Raw genomic sequence first — 17278 nt, 5'->3', positions numbered from 1 at the left:
TCTGAACTCATGTCCCCAGCCACCGGTCTTTAGGAGTTGGCAGAAAGTGCATCCACGGGTCTCGCAGTGCCCATTCAGACTCGCCAAGCTGGGCCTCAGGGATCTTACAGTGACCACAGCAATTAGAAGGGGAAGTAAACTGAAGAAGAGCAAAGTACCTGGCAGTTTCCTCTGTAGTGAATAGTGATAATCATAGCTGCACACCTTATTTAAATAGTTAAAGTAGACAATCGCTATTGAGTGCTAATTACAGTGCCAGTCCCTGATGCTACCTGGGTACCACAGCTGTAAGCGGCTCTGAAATTCAAGGGCTTTCTGGTACCTGCATAGCAGTGGGGTGCCTGCTCCCCTTTCCTGCTGGGCAAGCAAGCCTGGCAGTGCTTGGCCTGAGAAGTTTGGGGGGGTGGGGGCTACTCTCTGCTGTCCCAGTGCAGCAGAGGGCTGGGGAACATGGCATTTGCTGGAGAATGCAAAGAATGTAAAGGAGAGCTTACAGGGAGGGGAGACCATGCCGACTGAATGGAGAAACCTGTTTGATTCCCCTGAAGGGCAAAACACACCCAAGTCTCCTCCTCAAAACAAGGCTTGGCTTCCAGGAGCCAGCCCTCTCGGTCCGCCCAGCAGGTGAGCGCTCGGCTTCACCCACAGCTGCCTTCGCTGCCGGGGAGGGTCGGGGAGAGCCGCTGCACCCTTGAGGGCAGCAGTGCCTAGAGGTTGCGTGCAGCCTGCTCCGCATCGGCCTTGCTAGGGGAAGGCACAGCTGAGGAGCCTCTGCAGGTAGGGCTGGGCAGGGAGGCTGGTCCTGGGCGCTGCAGAGGACAGCTCTCCGCCGGGTTTCACCTGCTCTCTGCCTGGGGAGGAGGAAAAGGCGGGCAAGGAGGGCTGTCCTTTCCTGACCGGCTGGTGCGGGGATCTGCTGGGGGTGAGGGAGGCTTGAACCGATACCTTAAATCCTCCTCCTGCCTGGGGAAATGAAGTTTCTCCATTGTGTTCTGGACCAAAGTGTGCATCTAAAATGGTTCATGAGTACTGCAGGGATGGTGTTAGTACAAGTACACAAATGAGGCAGAAGAGGGGAGGTTTGGGTATGGGTCTCTGTTGCTTACCCCATCTGATCACTGAATTCCCTTCCTGCCCATTGCCCCGCATCTTTCCCAAATCTGTCCCCCTCTTAATTTACTACATAGAGCAGGGGGCATGGCAGTGAGCTAACTGGGGAGAAGTCTGTGCGTGGGTAGGAGTGAGCAGGATCTGGACAATATGGGTAAAATTTGAGCCCGTGTCCCTTGACAGCCTCTCAGGAGGTTTTGGGTAAGCTGCATCACTTTCTGCCTCTCCAGTCCCACCTCCTCAGGACTCATGCGGGAAGGAGAAGGCTGCAGACAAGGATTTTTCACTCTCTCCTGCTCCGCCTTGTTTTGTTTCTCTCTGAATTAGTATGAAATCAGCACCCTGGAAAGGAGTGGTAAAGCTGGTACAGAGGAGGTGAGCACCTCCCTCAGCCTTTGCTTCATCCTACCACCAAGCTTGGCGAATGCCTTCTCCATTTGTTTCCCCATCTCCACCCCTCTGCTTGGCCCTTGACTGCTCCAGAGCAAATCCGTAACAGGAACATGAGCTGGATTCAGCTGGGCAGGTTGCTCCGCTGCAAGCTGGGGAGCAGAGATGTCCTCCCTCTTCAGATTGATCAGGACTTTGTATTTAGGCTAGTTTATTTTATTCATCCAGTCAAAGAAACAGCATTAAATTTGTTCCCCAAAATTTATCATGTTTTAATTGGAAGTCATAATTTTCCATAACTTCCAGATGACAGATTTTAGTTTTCTTTTACAAAAATGTAGGTTTTTTTCTTGGTAGAAGTTTGTACCTTCTCTGTGATGTCATGAAGCTTCAATGGGATTTTCTGTCCTGCTCTGTTTGTGGGTCTGATTCAAATGCAAAGCTCTGCCTTCGAAAGGAAAACAAACTTTTCATTCCTTCTTGCTTTTCATCTTTATACATCAAGGCTTAAGGTCAATGGCATGTGGGTGCGGTAAACATCATTATCCTTCTTCCTCTTCAAATACAGAAATTAGTTGAGCAATTAGGAGTTAATGCCTTGTAATTAGACTAATGAAACTATATACCTAATATGGTGAAAAATGATCTAGTAATTTTTGGCAATAACAGCAGCGAAGTTTTGTGTTTGGGGGTGGTCATACTGTGTAGGTTTGTACAGCTCCTAGCACAACAGGAGCCCCAAGATAGTCTCTTGGGATACACAGGTTTGTGTGCCGCTCTAATTAAGTTTATGCCACACTTCCCTGACTTCAATAGCTGACATCTTTGCCAACTTCATCTGGTCAGAATGATTTTTTTTAATTTTTTTTTTTTTTTTTAGTTTTGTGGTGTATGTGGTTGCAAGTGAATTAAAAGACATTATAATTGTGCATTTGCAGCTTCACAACTGTTGTCTTCGACACGGCTGAAACATGTCTGCATTGCTCATATTAATGAATTCTGTGCAGGCTGCCCCATGGCAATTGCAAGTTTTCATCTCTGTTCCCCGTGCTCGGGAAAGAAGAGATATTAGCTGTCCTCAGGCAGCAGTGACCAAGTTCCTGAGAAACTGTGGTGCTGGGCTGAGGCTCTTCGTAGAGATCCTGCACAGCCAGTCAGGCTCTTCTGGAGCTGCAAGTGCCTGATGCTTCTGTGGTTTGTATTCAGGGTCGTGTTGGCCACCCTGAAAAGGGTGGGTGCACAGTTTGATGACCATGATGCAGTTTAAATTATTTGGCTAGTGTCATGGAAGAACTGTGGCAGAGGCATAACATGTCACTTGCAGTGGAGTAACCATCCATCCTCTCCAGCTGACACCTGACTCGTCAAACACCTCCAGCAGTGGTTCCTGGGGAAAAGAACCTCCTCTTGTAGCCTGGCCTCTCCTTAGAGCATCTCTGCATGCACCGAGCAAGGTAGTGATGAGCTTTTGTATTGCATGAGCCTAGAAGGGTTGATTTAAGGTTGCTTGGACTGCTTCAACTATTGCATTCCTAATCATTCGCAAGCTTGACTTCAGAAATCTCCTGGTGTTTCTTAAATATCACCAAGTGTATATGTGATGGTATCAGTGTGAAATAGTCACTGTGTGGAAAAAGAAAAAAGGAAGCATGAAAAGCTGGTCCTTCGGAGAAGCTAAGCATTGTCCAAAACATGAGGACTCTCACCCTGCCTGTATGGATGAGCATTCAGCTGAAGTTTAGTATTAAAAACCTTTCTGCTGTTCAGAGGCAGTTGTGCATGACTTTATCCACATTTGAAAGCCCAGAGCCATCCAGTTACTCCTAATACTGAGCATTATCAAGACACTATAATGTTATTTGCCACTGAGGCACAGTCCAAGTCCTGGAGCGTGCCTCAGGCTGTGGGTCGGGATTTTCAGACTGACTGACAACCTCCCACTTCAAACTCATTCAGCCACCTGTATGCATGAGGTGGGATGAAATCCTAAATTGCAGGTTGCAAGTTCACAGCGTGAAGCCTGAAGTGTAATTCCTGTTGCCACTCATTTCCCCAAGTGTAGACAGTGGGACGGAAGTGTCCATCCTTCCCAGGCACAGGGTGCCACTCAAGTCAGAGTTCAAAGGTGAAATAAATCTAGTTTTAAGAATGCTGGCTCAAAACCATCACAGCCACTGGGCACGAAGCGCTAATCCAGCATGAACTTCCTTTACTGGTTCAAACTTGCTGAAATGAATGCAAAGGGTTAACTTTGTTCTGGCAGGGTTTATGCTAGATCAGGTACAGTCTCTCCAAGCTGCTCTCACTTCACAGGAGATCAGGTAACAGCTGACATAAAGGCATAACATTGGCACAAAGTTTGCATTGTGTGCTCTGGCTAATGCATGAGAAATGCAAGTATGTGCCCACGCCTAATCCAGATCACTGGAGGGCAGTCTGACAGTGCACAGATCTGGATTAGCAATCCTGCAACCTGAATGCTGCCTTTCTGGGGCAGGGTGTCTCATGGCTGCATGTAACCTATGGAGAACAGCTTTTTTCCCTGGCTTTCCTTCCTGTGGGTTTGTGAAAGGTGGGCTTGATCTGAGCATTAAATCAAGGTCCCACCTTTCACCATAAGGGTTGGAGAGTAAGGACTTGGAGCCTGATTTAAGTCTAGATGACAGAATTCTCAGCAGAGTTTAGGAGGTTCAAATGAAGAAGGTTCAAACCTCTTGCAAGCTTTAAATGCATTTTAATTTGAGGACTGTGAAGGTCAGAATAGGCATCAATTATCATTAAACCAGGATACTCTTCTGCGTGACTGACCTCTCAGTCTGTTTGCAGCTGAGGGCCAGCAATCAGGTCACTGGCCAAGTCCTCCATTAGTACACGAGTTCCTAGCTGGTGAAATGAGTTTTGTGCTTTTACCCAGGAACAGGAGGAGCATGTGAGAGCTCCTTGGAAAGCAGCGGGACAGCACGGGTGGTCTCTGCTAACAGGCAGCAGAGCCCAGAGATGCTGCTGGATGAGAGTCGGCAGGTCAGGATTGCTTTGCAGATGGTCACATAAGTGATGCCACGTGGGCTTTGGGCTGCAGGAAAGTAACACTGGTTTAGGACACAGTTTGTCATCTATTAATGACCCTTCTGTTGTGGCATCAAGAGTTTAACTCCCTGTTTCGTGGGCTAGGGAAGGCAGCGGTGCATGGGTCAGTTGTGGGGTACCTGTCCAGAAAGGGTCTGACTGACACTGCATGTCCAGGTGCAGAGCATCTCACCATGCAGCCCTCACAGGGACCAGCGCAGTGAAGTGGGCCTGGTGCCCCAGACATCAAAGGCAGATCCCACCCTGAGCTGGAGAGCGAGGCGCGGGCAGGAGTGCTGTAACATGAACTCGGTAGCTGGCCGGGGCTGTGTGGACAGTTCAGGAGTCTAAAGGCACCCTGTGGCGCTTCCCGGGAAAGCTGTATTTATGAGATCAAAGCAGCTCTGCTTCCTTTCCCAGAGCATTCATTTAGTCCTCAGAACTAGGTCCAATGTCGGATCCAGCTCATCGCCAAGATGAACGGAGGGCAAGGTGGCTATTAGGCACAAAGGGGCTATTACTGCAAGTGCCCTACAAACTCCTGACAACAGCAGGCTGAAAAAATGTTATTAACATTTTAAAGTTGCAGTTGAACCATCAAAAAGGAGGATGGCTGGCAGGTTTTTTCTTTTGTGTGTTTGCAGGTAATAGGGGCTACAGTCAGCTTTTAAAGAATACTAAGTGTTTCATCTCCTGGGCTATAATTACATCTTTTTAAGTGGCTTACATGGAAAGCAGAATCAGTCCCAATTAAATGATGGGCTGCTGATTTCAGGCACTGGAAGAATTTATTAGCAAAGACTGCTGGTCTGGCTGTAGATCAGCTCCTTTGCAGACGACTGTATGAGCGGGCAAGGATCTGTCACCCTCGCCCTCCGCCAGCTGCAGCTCTGTGGCCTCAGGGGGAGTGGTGGCTACGGGGATGGACAAGAGCATGGCTGTAGTTACCCCCTTGTTCAGCCCATGGGCTGTGCTCTGTAGGGATTGCTCTCTGCTGGGGGTCAGAGAGGAGTCTGTGGTGCCCGAGCCGTCTCAGCTCCTCTGCTGGTACCAGTGACGATGGTGCCCGCTGCTGTGCTCGTGTGTGTGTGTGTGTCATCTGTCCCTGGGCAGCCACACGGATCTCTCCAGCTTGTTTCAGGTAGCACAGCCACCTGCTCGCCTGGCAGGGTGAGGGTTTTCGCCAGGAGCCGCTCTCTGAAGCGCTGCTGAGAGACAGAGGCTCTGTGCGCCATTAGCAGCGGTGGCATTGCTTGAAGCGCTTTAAAAACACCAAGCGCGTGGAAATCCCTGCAACTGGGCAGGGACCACTGCGGGAGGGAGAGCCTGGCTGCCCGCAGACGGGCACGCCCTGAAGATTAAAATCTAAACAAGGTTTTAGCTCCCCTTTCCTTCTTAAATAGCTTGTAATTGCTTTCCATCACGTGGTGAGGATCTCCTAGTTAGTGTCTTCAGTGGGAGGCAGCTTTGGCAGCCCCCGCACCCTTCCTGCCCCAGAGCAGCTGCCTGCCCAGCTCTGCAGCACCCCGGGGGCTCCCAGAGGTGGGCATAACCTGCTTGTCAAGGGTCTTGGTAGTGCTCTGTGCCTTTGAAAACCAGGGCTTTTGTGTAAGTGGTTGGCATGGATTTAGCTAGCAGCTCCATTTGAAGCATGCAGTCTCGGGACACGGTCTAATAGGATTTTGGTCCTGCACAGGCAGAACATTTATTTCTTCCGCTGGGATGCTCATGTTGGATGCTTTGTCAGCAGGAATTTAGCCATCGTAACACCCGCTTTTGTGGGTCTGCTGTTGCCTGGGCCATCCCAGTGTTACATCCCAGAGAGTGGTGTTTGAAAGCTGAGCACTAGATACAATCAGCCAGCCTATAAATTGAGGGACTTGGCAGTGGTAGTGTTTTGGCCATATTGTACTAGAAACTCGAGTCTGAGCGGGACTAAATCACAGATGACTTAAAATACCAGAAAGAGTATCCAGCTGTCAGGTATTTGTATTGCCCACAGGTGGGGATCCAGTTTCCTGTATCTTGATGCTGCTTCTAGGGAAGGGCTGGAGAGAGAAGGAGGAGGGGCTGAGGTGGGCAGGCCTGGGGATCCTTCTGGCTTGTGAAGTGCTCTGCAGAATTAAGGAGACTGTAAACTCTCATAACCAGGCCAAGCTCATCCCTGCTGCTTCCTGGAATGAGCCCTGCATAGCTGATGGAGAATGAAACCCAGCTTATCAAGAGGTTCTCCCAGTAATATAACTCAGGTGATCAACCTCTGCTTCTCTAGCATTACTGGGCACTTAGCTCCACCTGTGCTACTTACCTGAGACCTGCTATCGCAGGGAAGGGAGGGGCAATTTGGGTTTAATTGCCTGCAGGCTGATTGGATCATGACTCATAAAGGGCTCCTGAGAACTGGGGTAGAGGAGATGAATTTAAAAGTTGCGCTGTCCAGTGGCCAGTGTGTCACTCCTCCCCCGCGTAGGATCAAGGCATTGGTGGCAGTGTCAGTCGACTCTGTCTTTTCTGTTGTGTTCCACGCTGGAAACATCCTGTGAAGTCAGAGCCTCTGTAAGGTGCCAGCCTCTCTGAATCTTGGCTGTGGGCAGATCCAACAAGAGGGAAGGACAAGTCTGGGAAAGAAGGAGATAACAGGTAAAAGAGATGACAGTGGTATCGGGGCCAAGCAGCACAGCAGGGATGAACGTGGAGTGCAGAAGCCTGCAGCAAGTCAAGACAGCAGGGTGGAAGGTTCGCAAAGACAAACTTGTCTATTTCTCCTGTTGTAGCAGGATCCGATTTTGGAGCGGTACACTGAGATAGTGTTGAATGCTCTGCACTTGCCCCTCTGCTCAGCTGGAATCCAGTGCTGGGTGTGAAGCAGGTACAGAAGATCCAAGTTTCAACAGACTGTCCCAACTTTGCTTCTGGGGTAGGATTTCACCACAGGCGCTAATAAGGGCACAAGCAGGCCACTAATGGGCATTCCTGCAAAACATTCCTATGACGTGCTGCGCCCAGCCGGCATGTGGGAGGAGAGCAACACTCCTGTAGCAAGGATAAAGCTTCACCTCTTGCTTAAGAGCAGAGGGTGTCAGGGAGATTCATCCATCGGAGGAGCAGAGTGGAGGCCAGCTGCACTGAAGCAGGTATGCCCTTAGGATCGTATGAAGATACACCCCGAATTCACAGCTTGGGCTGTGGGTAGAGCATTTGGTGAGTTTCAGTAGGGGAAGGGTCTTCTTAGGGGCTTTTGGGTTGTATTTTTTTGGCTAGGATCATGGTAAAGGAGACATTTGGAGTACTTTGGGGAGGCTGTAGCTGGCAGCTGCTTTGCCTTGGGAACTTGGACTGGCAGTGATGAACCTGATACAGCTCCGAGGTTAGGCTTGTACAGTGTCTTCCCCCGCCCCGAATTAGCAACACTGAACCCTTTCAAAAATACATACAAGTTTTGTTAGGCTTTTGTTCCCAAGAAAAATAAAATTGAAACCTGAAACAAAAGGCTAACTTAAGCCTTTTGTAATGAAACATTTTCATTTTATGTTTTGAAACAACATGGGTTTTTTCCTCAATTTTCATTAATTTTGTTCAAAACAAACATGCAGCAGAACATGTAACTAAATCCTTTGGCTGATTTAGTCTGAATTTCTGTTTGCTGAAAGCTGTGTTCTCATGTAAAACCAGACAACCTTTTTCTCTGCTGGAAACACTCAGTGAATAAAAAATCCTCCATTTTTGCCCATTCCTAATGATGCTTGAGAAATGAGTAAGCCCATAATCCCTTAATTTCCCACTCCTTTTAACATTGCACTGCTATGTTGAAAAAGCAGATTATGGAGAAGGGAGACAAATGTCCCCTCCCTACGTGCCAGCAGCGGGGCATGATTCAGGACCCCTAAAGGACACAGACCCGCTCCGGGACCGAGACAGGCGATGCCACTGGCTCTGCTTGCTGACGCCGGCCACGTCAACAAAGAGACGGGTGTTTTCTTTGGGCTGCCTGTGGCACCGAGCAGCGTGTTGGGCCTCTTCTTTTATCCTCTTTATTAAATAGACTCAGATGGCACCTGGGGACTTGGTCTTCCTTTCCTCAAGCTAAGGCAGTCAGGAATTAACCCCTCTTATTAACAGTGGTGCTGCCTCTATGTAACAGGCTCCCAGTCACGTCGCTCATTGAATGGCTCAGGGCTCTTCCCTTCCTTGGAGAGCAAAACCGGTGGGGGCCTTCCCCCCCTCTCCAGCTTTTTCCAGTCTGCAGACTGCATTTCCTATCGATACACCTTCACTGCTTGGGGACTAAACATCCTGGCTGTAGCCTTTCCAGACTTATTTTCAGTAAGAGCTTGTTCTTGTAAGCTGTCCACAGGACCTTGGGGGTTGTAAGGATCAGAAGATGAAAACTCCTGTAGGCATTTATCCTGGGAAACAGAATCACTTTGATTCTGTTACCTCCCATTAAACCTTATTACACAGACGGGCTTTTGTGAAGCTGTTTCTTCAGAAATTCAGTAGGTGGTTTGATTTAGCCCGTGAGGGGTCTTTTGCAGTTAGGTGCATTTGCTCACTGGGTCTGGGGTTTGTTTCTTATGGCTACAGGTGTCAATAACCCCTGCGTCCAGCATCACGGGGACTGAGGCTTACTGTGCCAGCTCTTAGAGCTTCGCCTGGTTTCCTTCGCTGCTCCCAGCTAAGGGGTTTCTCACAGAGCCCTGTGCTTCTGCAAGTAAAGCACTTACCTTAGAACAAAAGGAAGATGTAAAATGTGTGGTGAAATTGGCACATTTTTACCAGTCTGGTTTTGTTTGTTTCTTTTTTTCTCAAAAAATATTTATTCTTGGAGAAAACCCAACAAAAACAAAACACGGTCCAAATATTATTTGTAGTGCTTGCTGGAAGAACACAAGTGCCAGTGTTGTGTACTGTTTGAAACATCCGTTCTGAGCTGTGTGTGCAGAAATACCAATGCACAGTGACTCTGCCAAGTGCAAAGAAAAAAGCAGTATGCAGAATAGAAAAAACATAATGCATTTATGCCTAGCTACAGATTAAGTCATAGGAAGGATTCAGTATATATATTCTTGGTCTAAGTGTCTGTGCATTGCATGTGCTGCAGTGTTTGTAACCCACAGACATTACTGTGGACTGGTATGTTGGTAGGTGGTATTTGAATTTGCACTGGTTTGTGCACTGCATGGACAGTACAGATGGCTGTGTGAATCACAGACCTTTTAAAATAGATAAAATCTAAATTATTTTAGCTCAGGAGAAGCCTGTAAAAAGGTGCAGGAACTGAATTCTGTCCCTCATGCTACCTAGAAGTTTTCCCTAGACTTTCTATTTGACAGGTAGGTCATGGATGAACATACCTGTGTCTTGAGCATTGCCTGTAGCAATGCCCAGCTGTCCCTGCTGTGGAAGGAGTCACTTCAACAGGCAGGTTTAGGCACCACAGTCAGTCTGGTGGTATTTTATTGCTTGCTTGATGTCTCTTTCTAGCGGGTCATGCTCACAAGTTCACATAAGTCCCATCTTCCTCACTGTCCAGATTAAACCCCTCCCGTCCTACACCACAGCTTCCTGTAAGCCCAGTGCCAGGGCTCTGTCGGCATGGAAACAAGTGTGTAACGGGGTAGGAATAATGGGGTAGGAATACAGGGGCATGGCAGGAGCACAGGCTGGACAGGGTACACGGGACGTCAAGTGGGCAGCTGCAGCCTTGAGCTACAGCAGCGAAGGGAATAAATGGCCACCTGTCTGCAGCCAGATGCAACTCCTGACGTTCTGTGACGGTTTTCAGAGGGGAATCGCCTCCCAGAGCTGGCGTTATGCAAGCCAACCTCATATTTGTTTCAGGGGTCCCAGGGCACTTCGCAAACATTAAGCCTGAGGCAGCTCTGTCCAGGGAAAGTGTGTTAAGGGAATCAACCTTCCGAGCGCAGCCATTGCGGAGTAAACTGGGCAATGCTTAACGGTGCAGCAGAGCCTGCAATAACTGTTTGGATCAGGAAGTGAGGAAGGATTATTGCTCATTTACATAACGATGGCACCCGAGGGTACCAATTAGGATCAAGGGCCTGTTGCACTGGTGGTGTGCAGGCACTTAATAGGAGGTAGTTGTCTCCAAAGGGCTCCCACTGGACTTCTGAAGAAAAACTTCCATATAAATAGGGAAGGAATAGGGATTTTTATTTAAACAGATTTTAATTTTTTTGTCTCAGATTTTATATTTGTGGTGAGTGTTTGAGAGAAAATATATATTCCTGAACAGCTCTGTTCGGTATCTAAACCAGAGTGACTCGGTGACTTACTGTGTGTCCTTTTATAACAGAGGTGTTCCTAGTCAGGCAGCAGAAGTATTTTCTATTAGGTAATGAATAAACAGGGAACAAAAAGGTGTGTCCAGCCTGGCAGAGCTTATTTTCAAATTGTAAGGCAAGAGGGAAGGGAAGGATCTGGTCTGAGGCAGAAGAGGTTTTGGTCTGCATGAGGTGTGGAGATCTCCATGTTTTCTAAGGGTGGTGACAAGAGTTTGCTGCTCTGTGTTTGGAAACAGGTGATTACAGAGATGGGTAAGTCAGCATGCATAGTGTTAGGGAAAAAAAAAGAGAGAGAAAATGGGATTCTGCAGTGGTGGGGAGATGGAGAGAGGACTGTGGGACAATAGAGAACAGGGATGGCCAAGAGCTGTGTGGGAGACAGAAGTGGGAAAGGTTACAAACTCTTCAGCTGTACCTGCTTGTCTTTTATCCAGTGCCTCAAAATCTGAGACGTGCTTGTTGGTGAATGGAGATAAGGATCCCAGAGGTTCTCAGGGGACAGCCACCTTTGTGTACCAGGAAAAGAGGAAGTGAGTTGTTTGCTGCCACGCTCCTCTCCAGTGCTGCCTGCATTTCTGTGGTGCTGCAGGTCTGGAATTTCCTGTGCATGTAGTGTTCCCCGTCAGCAACAGGATGCTGTAGACATGGGGACTTGGGGTGTCCAAAATACAGAGGGATCGATTGCTATGTTTCCTGTCCCGAAGCACCATTTTTGGGCCGTGGCGAGTCATGTGAGCTGCATTTTTTCCTTTTATCTCTCGTTTTGCCACAAGTGTGAGGTCCTGGGCTAATGTTTGAGTTGTGTTGGCAAGAGGAGGCCAGAGAACAGCATATCTCTGGCATCTTGTGTGGAGGAAGGGGGTTCTTCTAGGGCTTTTTTGAGAATCTGTCCTGAAAAAATAGCTATAGTGGTGTATAGCTGGAGACTACACTCACAGCCAACTCCAGAGATTCAGATATCCCTCAGTACTGCCAGAAGAGAGTTTTTTCTTTGCTCCCAAACTCATGAGGTGTGCTCCCACCTTCTAAATGACTCTCAAAAGTTGGACCGCTGCTTTTGGATCCTAAAACCTCCAGAAATTCAGCCTGCTCCAGTGAAGCCTGGGACTCAACCCACTGGGAGAAAAAGCATTTGTCTTATCTAAAGGCAATAGAAATTTTTTTATCCTGTGGCTGTAGCTAATAATTCCCAATTAAGCTATACCAACAAAACCACTTCTTTTCCTTGTAACAACATCACACATGTAAGTTCCAGCAGCATAAAAGCATATTTTTTAAGAAGCACATTCGCTAACAACATTTTGGTAAGGAAGATTTTTGAAGTGCTCTGTATTGCTTTGTCATAACCTTTCAGGACAATAATGGTAGGCAGTGTTAACAGCTGAAGATACCCCTCCAAATCTAGAGCTGAGGTCTTTGAGATTTACTGCACTGCAGAATTACAAAAATTTAAGTATAAAGGCATAAGTGCTTGGAAACATGTTTTGAGGTCCTATAGCATGTGTTGAAGCCTGAACTCAAATTTTGTCAAAATAGGGAAGCTGTTTCCATTTCTAAGCTGTCCTTGGAGCAGTGAGAAGCACTTTCTTTCCCAGGAGTGTTGTGTCAGTGCTGTAGAGCCAGACACCCTCTTGCCAATCTTCTCTGGCTCCATCAATCTTGTGCTTGTTTCTGCACATAGTTTGAGCAGATGGACTGGGATGTGGACCCACTGCAGCCTGAGAAGCTGTATCTACTCTTTCTTATTCTAACCACCAACCGCTGGAATATCAAAACATGGACACATACAGTTGAAAGGAAGATGCGAGCATTTTTCCTGATAGTAGTTTGCTGACCTGTCTGTCTTTGGTTTGGGTTAGTGGGTCCCATATCTCTCTCCTGTTCTTGTTTCTTCATCACAGCTACTATCTTGGCATCTGTAGATGTCGGTTTCTCTGCCAGGTATCACTGCCACTTAGCATTAAAACAAGTAAATGAGCTTTCCATTTCTCATCTGAGAAACGCTGATTTATTCTAATTGCAGGATTCATGGTATAACCTGGGTTGATTTGTCTTTTAATATTCTAGTTACTGAGCAGACACTAAGCATGCATAAGATCAGCACAAAACTTTACCAAGCCCAGTATCCTGTGACAACAGGAGCCCATAGCAGGTGGTTAAAAAATAAGGGCAAAAAATGGGGTACTTGAATTCTTTTTTTCTTGCTGAACCCACTCAGCTTCCGGAGATCTTGTTTAGGCTGTATTGCCTTGGTCCTCAGGTGAAAGGTAAAAATAGCCACCTGATAGCCTTCATTAATGAAAGAGAGAAAATGATGTTACAAGGAAGCAAAAGAGCTGACTCCTCTCCATCTCTCACAGAAGAGCCTTTGCACCCTTCTCCATCTCTCACAGAAGATTTGCTGAGAGCTTCATTCTGCATTCCTTTTTTACACAGCAGGGCAGGAGGACAGCCGGTTCTAATGCCCAGCAGTTTCTGCAAGTCGAGCAGTAGAGCCATCCCGATCGGTCACACCGTGCAGGTACACAGTCCAGCGCTGCAGCAGGCCTGGTGTGGAGTGGCCACGCCGCTGCTACCATCGAGTGATTCATAGCTGGAGAAAGCAGGCTGGTAGAAAACATTTGCCAGTCCCCCAAAACCAAGCCCGGTGAGCCCCACCGACCTGTTCCAACACCTGTTTGTCAAGCCAGAAATATCAGTGGAGTACAACAGTGTTTGCTGCAGTCCCTCCCAGGATGATGTGAGCTGGGAAGAGGGAAGGTAGTGCCAGAGGAAAAGGCTTGGCCAGTGTGCAGTTTCTGGCACATTTTTATACACGTGCCGAGTATCACCCTTTGTGGCTTCCCTTCCTTTTGGGTGTATTTGTTAGGAGAATCGTGTGAGTAAGAAGCAAAGTTTCTGTTTAAGCAATAAACGGAGACGTTGTTTCTTGCAGGGCTGGCGCGCGGTGCCCACAGTACGTGCCAGGCGGAGCTGGGGTGCGTGACAGGAGTGGAGTTTAGTCCTGCACCTCTGTGAGCTTCAGTCCTCCCTCCAGACCTTCCCGAGGATCTTTCCTATATGCTCCTGAACTCTGCTTATTTCTGTAAAAGATCTGTGCTGGGGGACTAATCACCTCTCGGTTGTGCTGCTGGACAGGTAACAGCTCCACAGCTTCCAAACACCTCCATTATGTGACAGCACGTAGCTTATGTCTACTTCTGCCTTTGATTTGCCCTGGATCAGAGCCATATCAAACTCTTGGAATAGTTCTTTTCCACTGCTTCTCATCCTCTACTTGCTTCAGTTTTATTTTGTCCTGGAATAGGAAAGAATTTACTAAGTAGAGGAGAGTGTCAAATGCAGCTCTGAATTGCAGTCAGCAAGGCAGCTGTGGGTTGAATTTTCCTTACTCAGATACTGTAGGTAATGAAGCCACGTGGCTTCTCTACATGCAGGTCCACAATGCTGTGATTTCTTTTTAACCCAAAGTGGCCAGATTACAGGTCTGTCAGCTGTGCTCCTGCAGACTACAGCCATGGCTCCCACCTTTAGTATAAAGATACCCAAGTGTTTTGAGGCTCTTCATGGATATCTAGGACAACGCTACAGTTTTCATTTCTCTCTAAATAGCAGGGTCAATTAAATTTGCGTGGGAAGGGGGATGTGGGAATGATAAGAAAAGAGGTGGGCTGTCTGCTCATGGTGAAAGCTGAATTAATGTTTGGGAGTGTTTGCAAAAGGGAGAGGGAGCCTTGGGGTAATAGCAGAGAGCTTGTTCGCAGTCCAAACTGGATGAGGAGTGGATTTGCAGGAGGTAGATCTTCGGCTGAGACAAGCTGAAGGAGTAGGCTTTGCCAAGAAGCAATGCTATGAGATCAGCACTCGGCATTCCTTATGGGCGTGTGGCTTCACAGCAATATTGCAGGGACAAGCCCACCAGCAGATAATAACAACCTAATTTTAGATTCACAGACTCCTGAATAGGGTTGGGCATTTTTATTAATGAATAGCAGAGTCGCTTAAGAATCCAGGTTCAGCAGATAGTTTTGGCAAGGAAAGAATGGAGGGTTGTAAAAGCTGGAAGTTGCCCTTGATTTTCTCCTCTGAAAGGACAACTTGTCCCACAGTTTACAGGAAAAACTTTAGAGAGTGAAAAAAGAAAATAAACTTTTCCGATAAAATGTAATCAGGTGCTGAATTAACCTGGGTTCTACTAATCTCAGAACAGTGGGTCCATTTTGAGGGGATTTGCTTTCTTTTGGTTTTTGTGGTGGTTTTTTTTGTTTGTTTACAACTAAAAAAAAAAAAGTCTTGGCAGAATCTGAAACAACCAATTTCCACCCCACCCCCCCACCCCCGACTCCTGGCTTGTTGTTGGTTGTGGTTCAACTACAGCACTAAATGATCACTGTTCTGCAAATTCCTCACCTCAGAGCATCTCTGAGGTTGTACATCCAGGAGTTTCTCCTTGCTGTTTTACTGTGGTCATTTGAAGGAGGTGCCCAGCTGCCATCAGAAGCAAGAACTAAGTAAGATGTTCTCTCTGCTGTGTCCTGGGGCAATAGCAGATATCTCTGCCAAGTGAAATTTGTCAGAGCACTTACGTTATACTCCCATTTGACAAAAATACTAAGGTTTACCCAAGCAGCCTCAGCTGCTCTGAGTTCTATAGACTCCAGAAGGTCTGCCCCACCTGAGTGACTCTGGGCACTTTTGCTAAGGTCTCCTCCACCACTTTCCTCACAGAGCTGGAGGGATGCATCTGTTGTGGCCAGTCTGAAAACTTACTGTTGTGGAGAGCACACCCATTTGATTTTTCCTATCCTTGATACTGAAGGTACATGGCATGGGGAGAAATCACAACCCTGGTTATATATGCCCCAGTCTCCCCATCCTCCAGGCTCTGTGGCCATAACGTTGTTGTGATGCTCTCCCACATAACTTCAAAGTTTTTATATCAGATCTACTATTCTGCTTTCCCCCTTTTTCATTTCTTCCAGGGGCTTGTTGCATTCAAACAGTGACTGAAGTGGAAGGTGCTTCTGAGAACCATGATGTCCCTGGGTGTCAGTAAAGGTAATTTTTTTCCTCGTCCCAAGCTGTTGGGGATCTGTCCACTGTCATGGCTTTCCTTTGCCTTCTTTGCTCAGTTTTATCTGCAGTAACGTCTCTGCTCAACTCCCTCAGTGCAGTGTGCCCAAGGGTACAGGACACCTCTTCCTTGTCTGGGACCTGCTCCAACCTGCAGCTCCAAAATAACATGCATTTGGCTATCATTTCAGTGTCCATGAAGGTATAGAGATCTGAAGAGCTTATGGCCTGACTGATGTTTTGAGATGAGCAAAAGACTAATAAACTTCCATATTATTCTTTTTTCAAGATCCTCCTTAAAACTCTCTGTCCTTGAAATGTCTACTGAAAATACAGCAGCGATCAGCAGCCAGTACAGCAGCTGACTAGGTTGGCTTCCCTTTATCCATGTACCCACACCCTCTTGTTGTCTCTTCTAGAGATAAAAAACAAAAGTCTGTGGGCTGGAGACCACCCTTGTGCAGCGTGCAATAGCCATACAGTAATGAGAAGACTGCCTTTATTATTAATAAACTCCTAATAATGTCTTATTAACCAAGGAGTGTGGAAAAATCATACTGGGGCTACAAGTTGCCCTGAGTTGTCCCAGGAACATGCCCAAGGTGAAGAATTCTGTGGCAGACTGAGATGTAATTTTTAAGCAACAGATGCTCACAGGACCTTTAGGTGTGAATAAAAGGGACAATGCTTCCAAATCTGTAGGTAAGCTGAAACAGGAATATGAAGAAGAGTGGAAATGCCTTACTCATTTCCATTAGGTAATAGATTTAATTTTTTAAACTGAAAATTAAATTTTAGTGCTAAGAAAAGCAGCCCTTCCCTTTCCAGGTGCTCCCCATGAAGAGTACTACTGCTGGTCCCTAAACTACACCCTGGCGTAGATGCGGCCCTGCATAACTGTGCCTTTTAAGTGCTACTGATTCCACCTGAGGAAGAACATCCTCTTCATTGTTATAGCTGTTTTCCTTAGAGACTGTCCAATGTGACCAATTTTTTTTTTTTTAAGTAATAAAATCTTACCCCTACTATGTAACATATACCTGAAGTATATGACAGTGTGTCAGAGATTCATCAATTCACTGCATGTCAGCTGCTCAGCTATAACTATTTCTGGGCAGCCTTCTGGCCCATCATGAGCACAAGATACAGAGACATAGATGACCTTCCATTCCTGGTAGCTAAATTGAATTATTTCACGTTTGCCACAGGCTAAGAGTGTACAGGCAGGCAGTTTCCTTGGCTTGGATGATAAGAAGTTGTAAAGCTGCAATAACTTGTTGGTGTCTCTAAACTCCTGAGCTGTATTGGTCCAGGTGTGACAAGGAGAGCAGGCT

General features: G+C 47.1%; 1 protein-coding gene across 3 annotated transcripts in view; it reads left to right on the top strand.

Moving 5' to 3' along the window:
• The first annotated feature begins 663 nt into the window (after nt 1–663).
• ZNF185 (zinc finger protein 185 with LIM domain) overlaps nt 664–17278 on the top strand; it is a 49873-nt gene continuing 33258 nt past the window's right edge. For all 3 annotated transcript variants that reach the window (XM_037408555.1, XM_037408556.1, XM_037408554.1), the window contains exons 1-2: nt 664–777; nt 15854–15929. In XM_037408555.1, coding sequence (XP_037264452.1) covers nt 15905–15929 — 25 coding nt within the window. In that variant the 5' untranslated portion in view covers nt 664–777; nt 15854–15904. The remainder of the gene's footprint in view (nt 778–15853; nt 15930–17278) is intronic.

The sequence above is a fragment of the Falco rusticolus genome, chromosome 14 (genome assembly GCF_015220075.1).
Source record: "Falco rusticolus isolate bFalRus1 chromosome 14, bFalRus1.pri, whole genome shotgun sequence".
In the NCBI taxonomy this organism is placed as follows: domain Eukaryota; kingdom Metazoa; phylum Chordata; class Aves; order Falconiformes; family Falconidae; genus Falco; species Falco rusticolus.
Note: the sequence above shows the minus strand (reverse complement) of the source record. Positions and strands in the feature narration are given on the sequence as shown.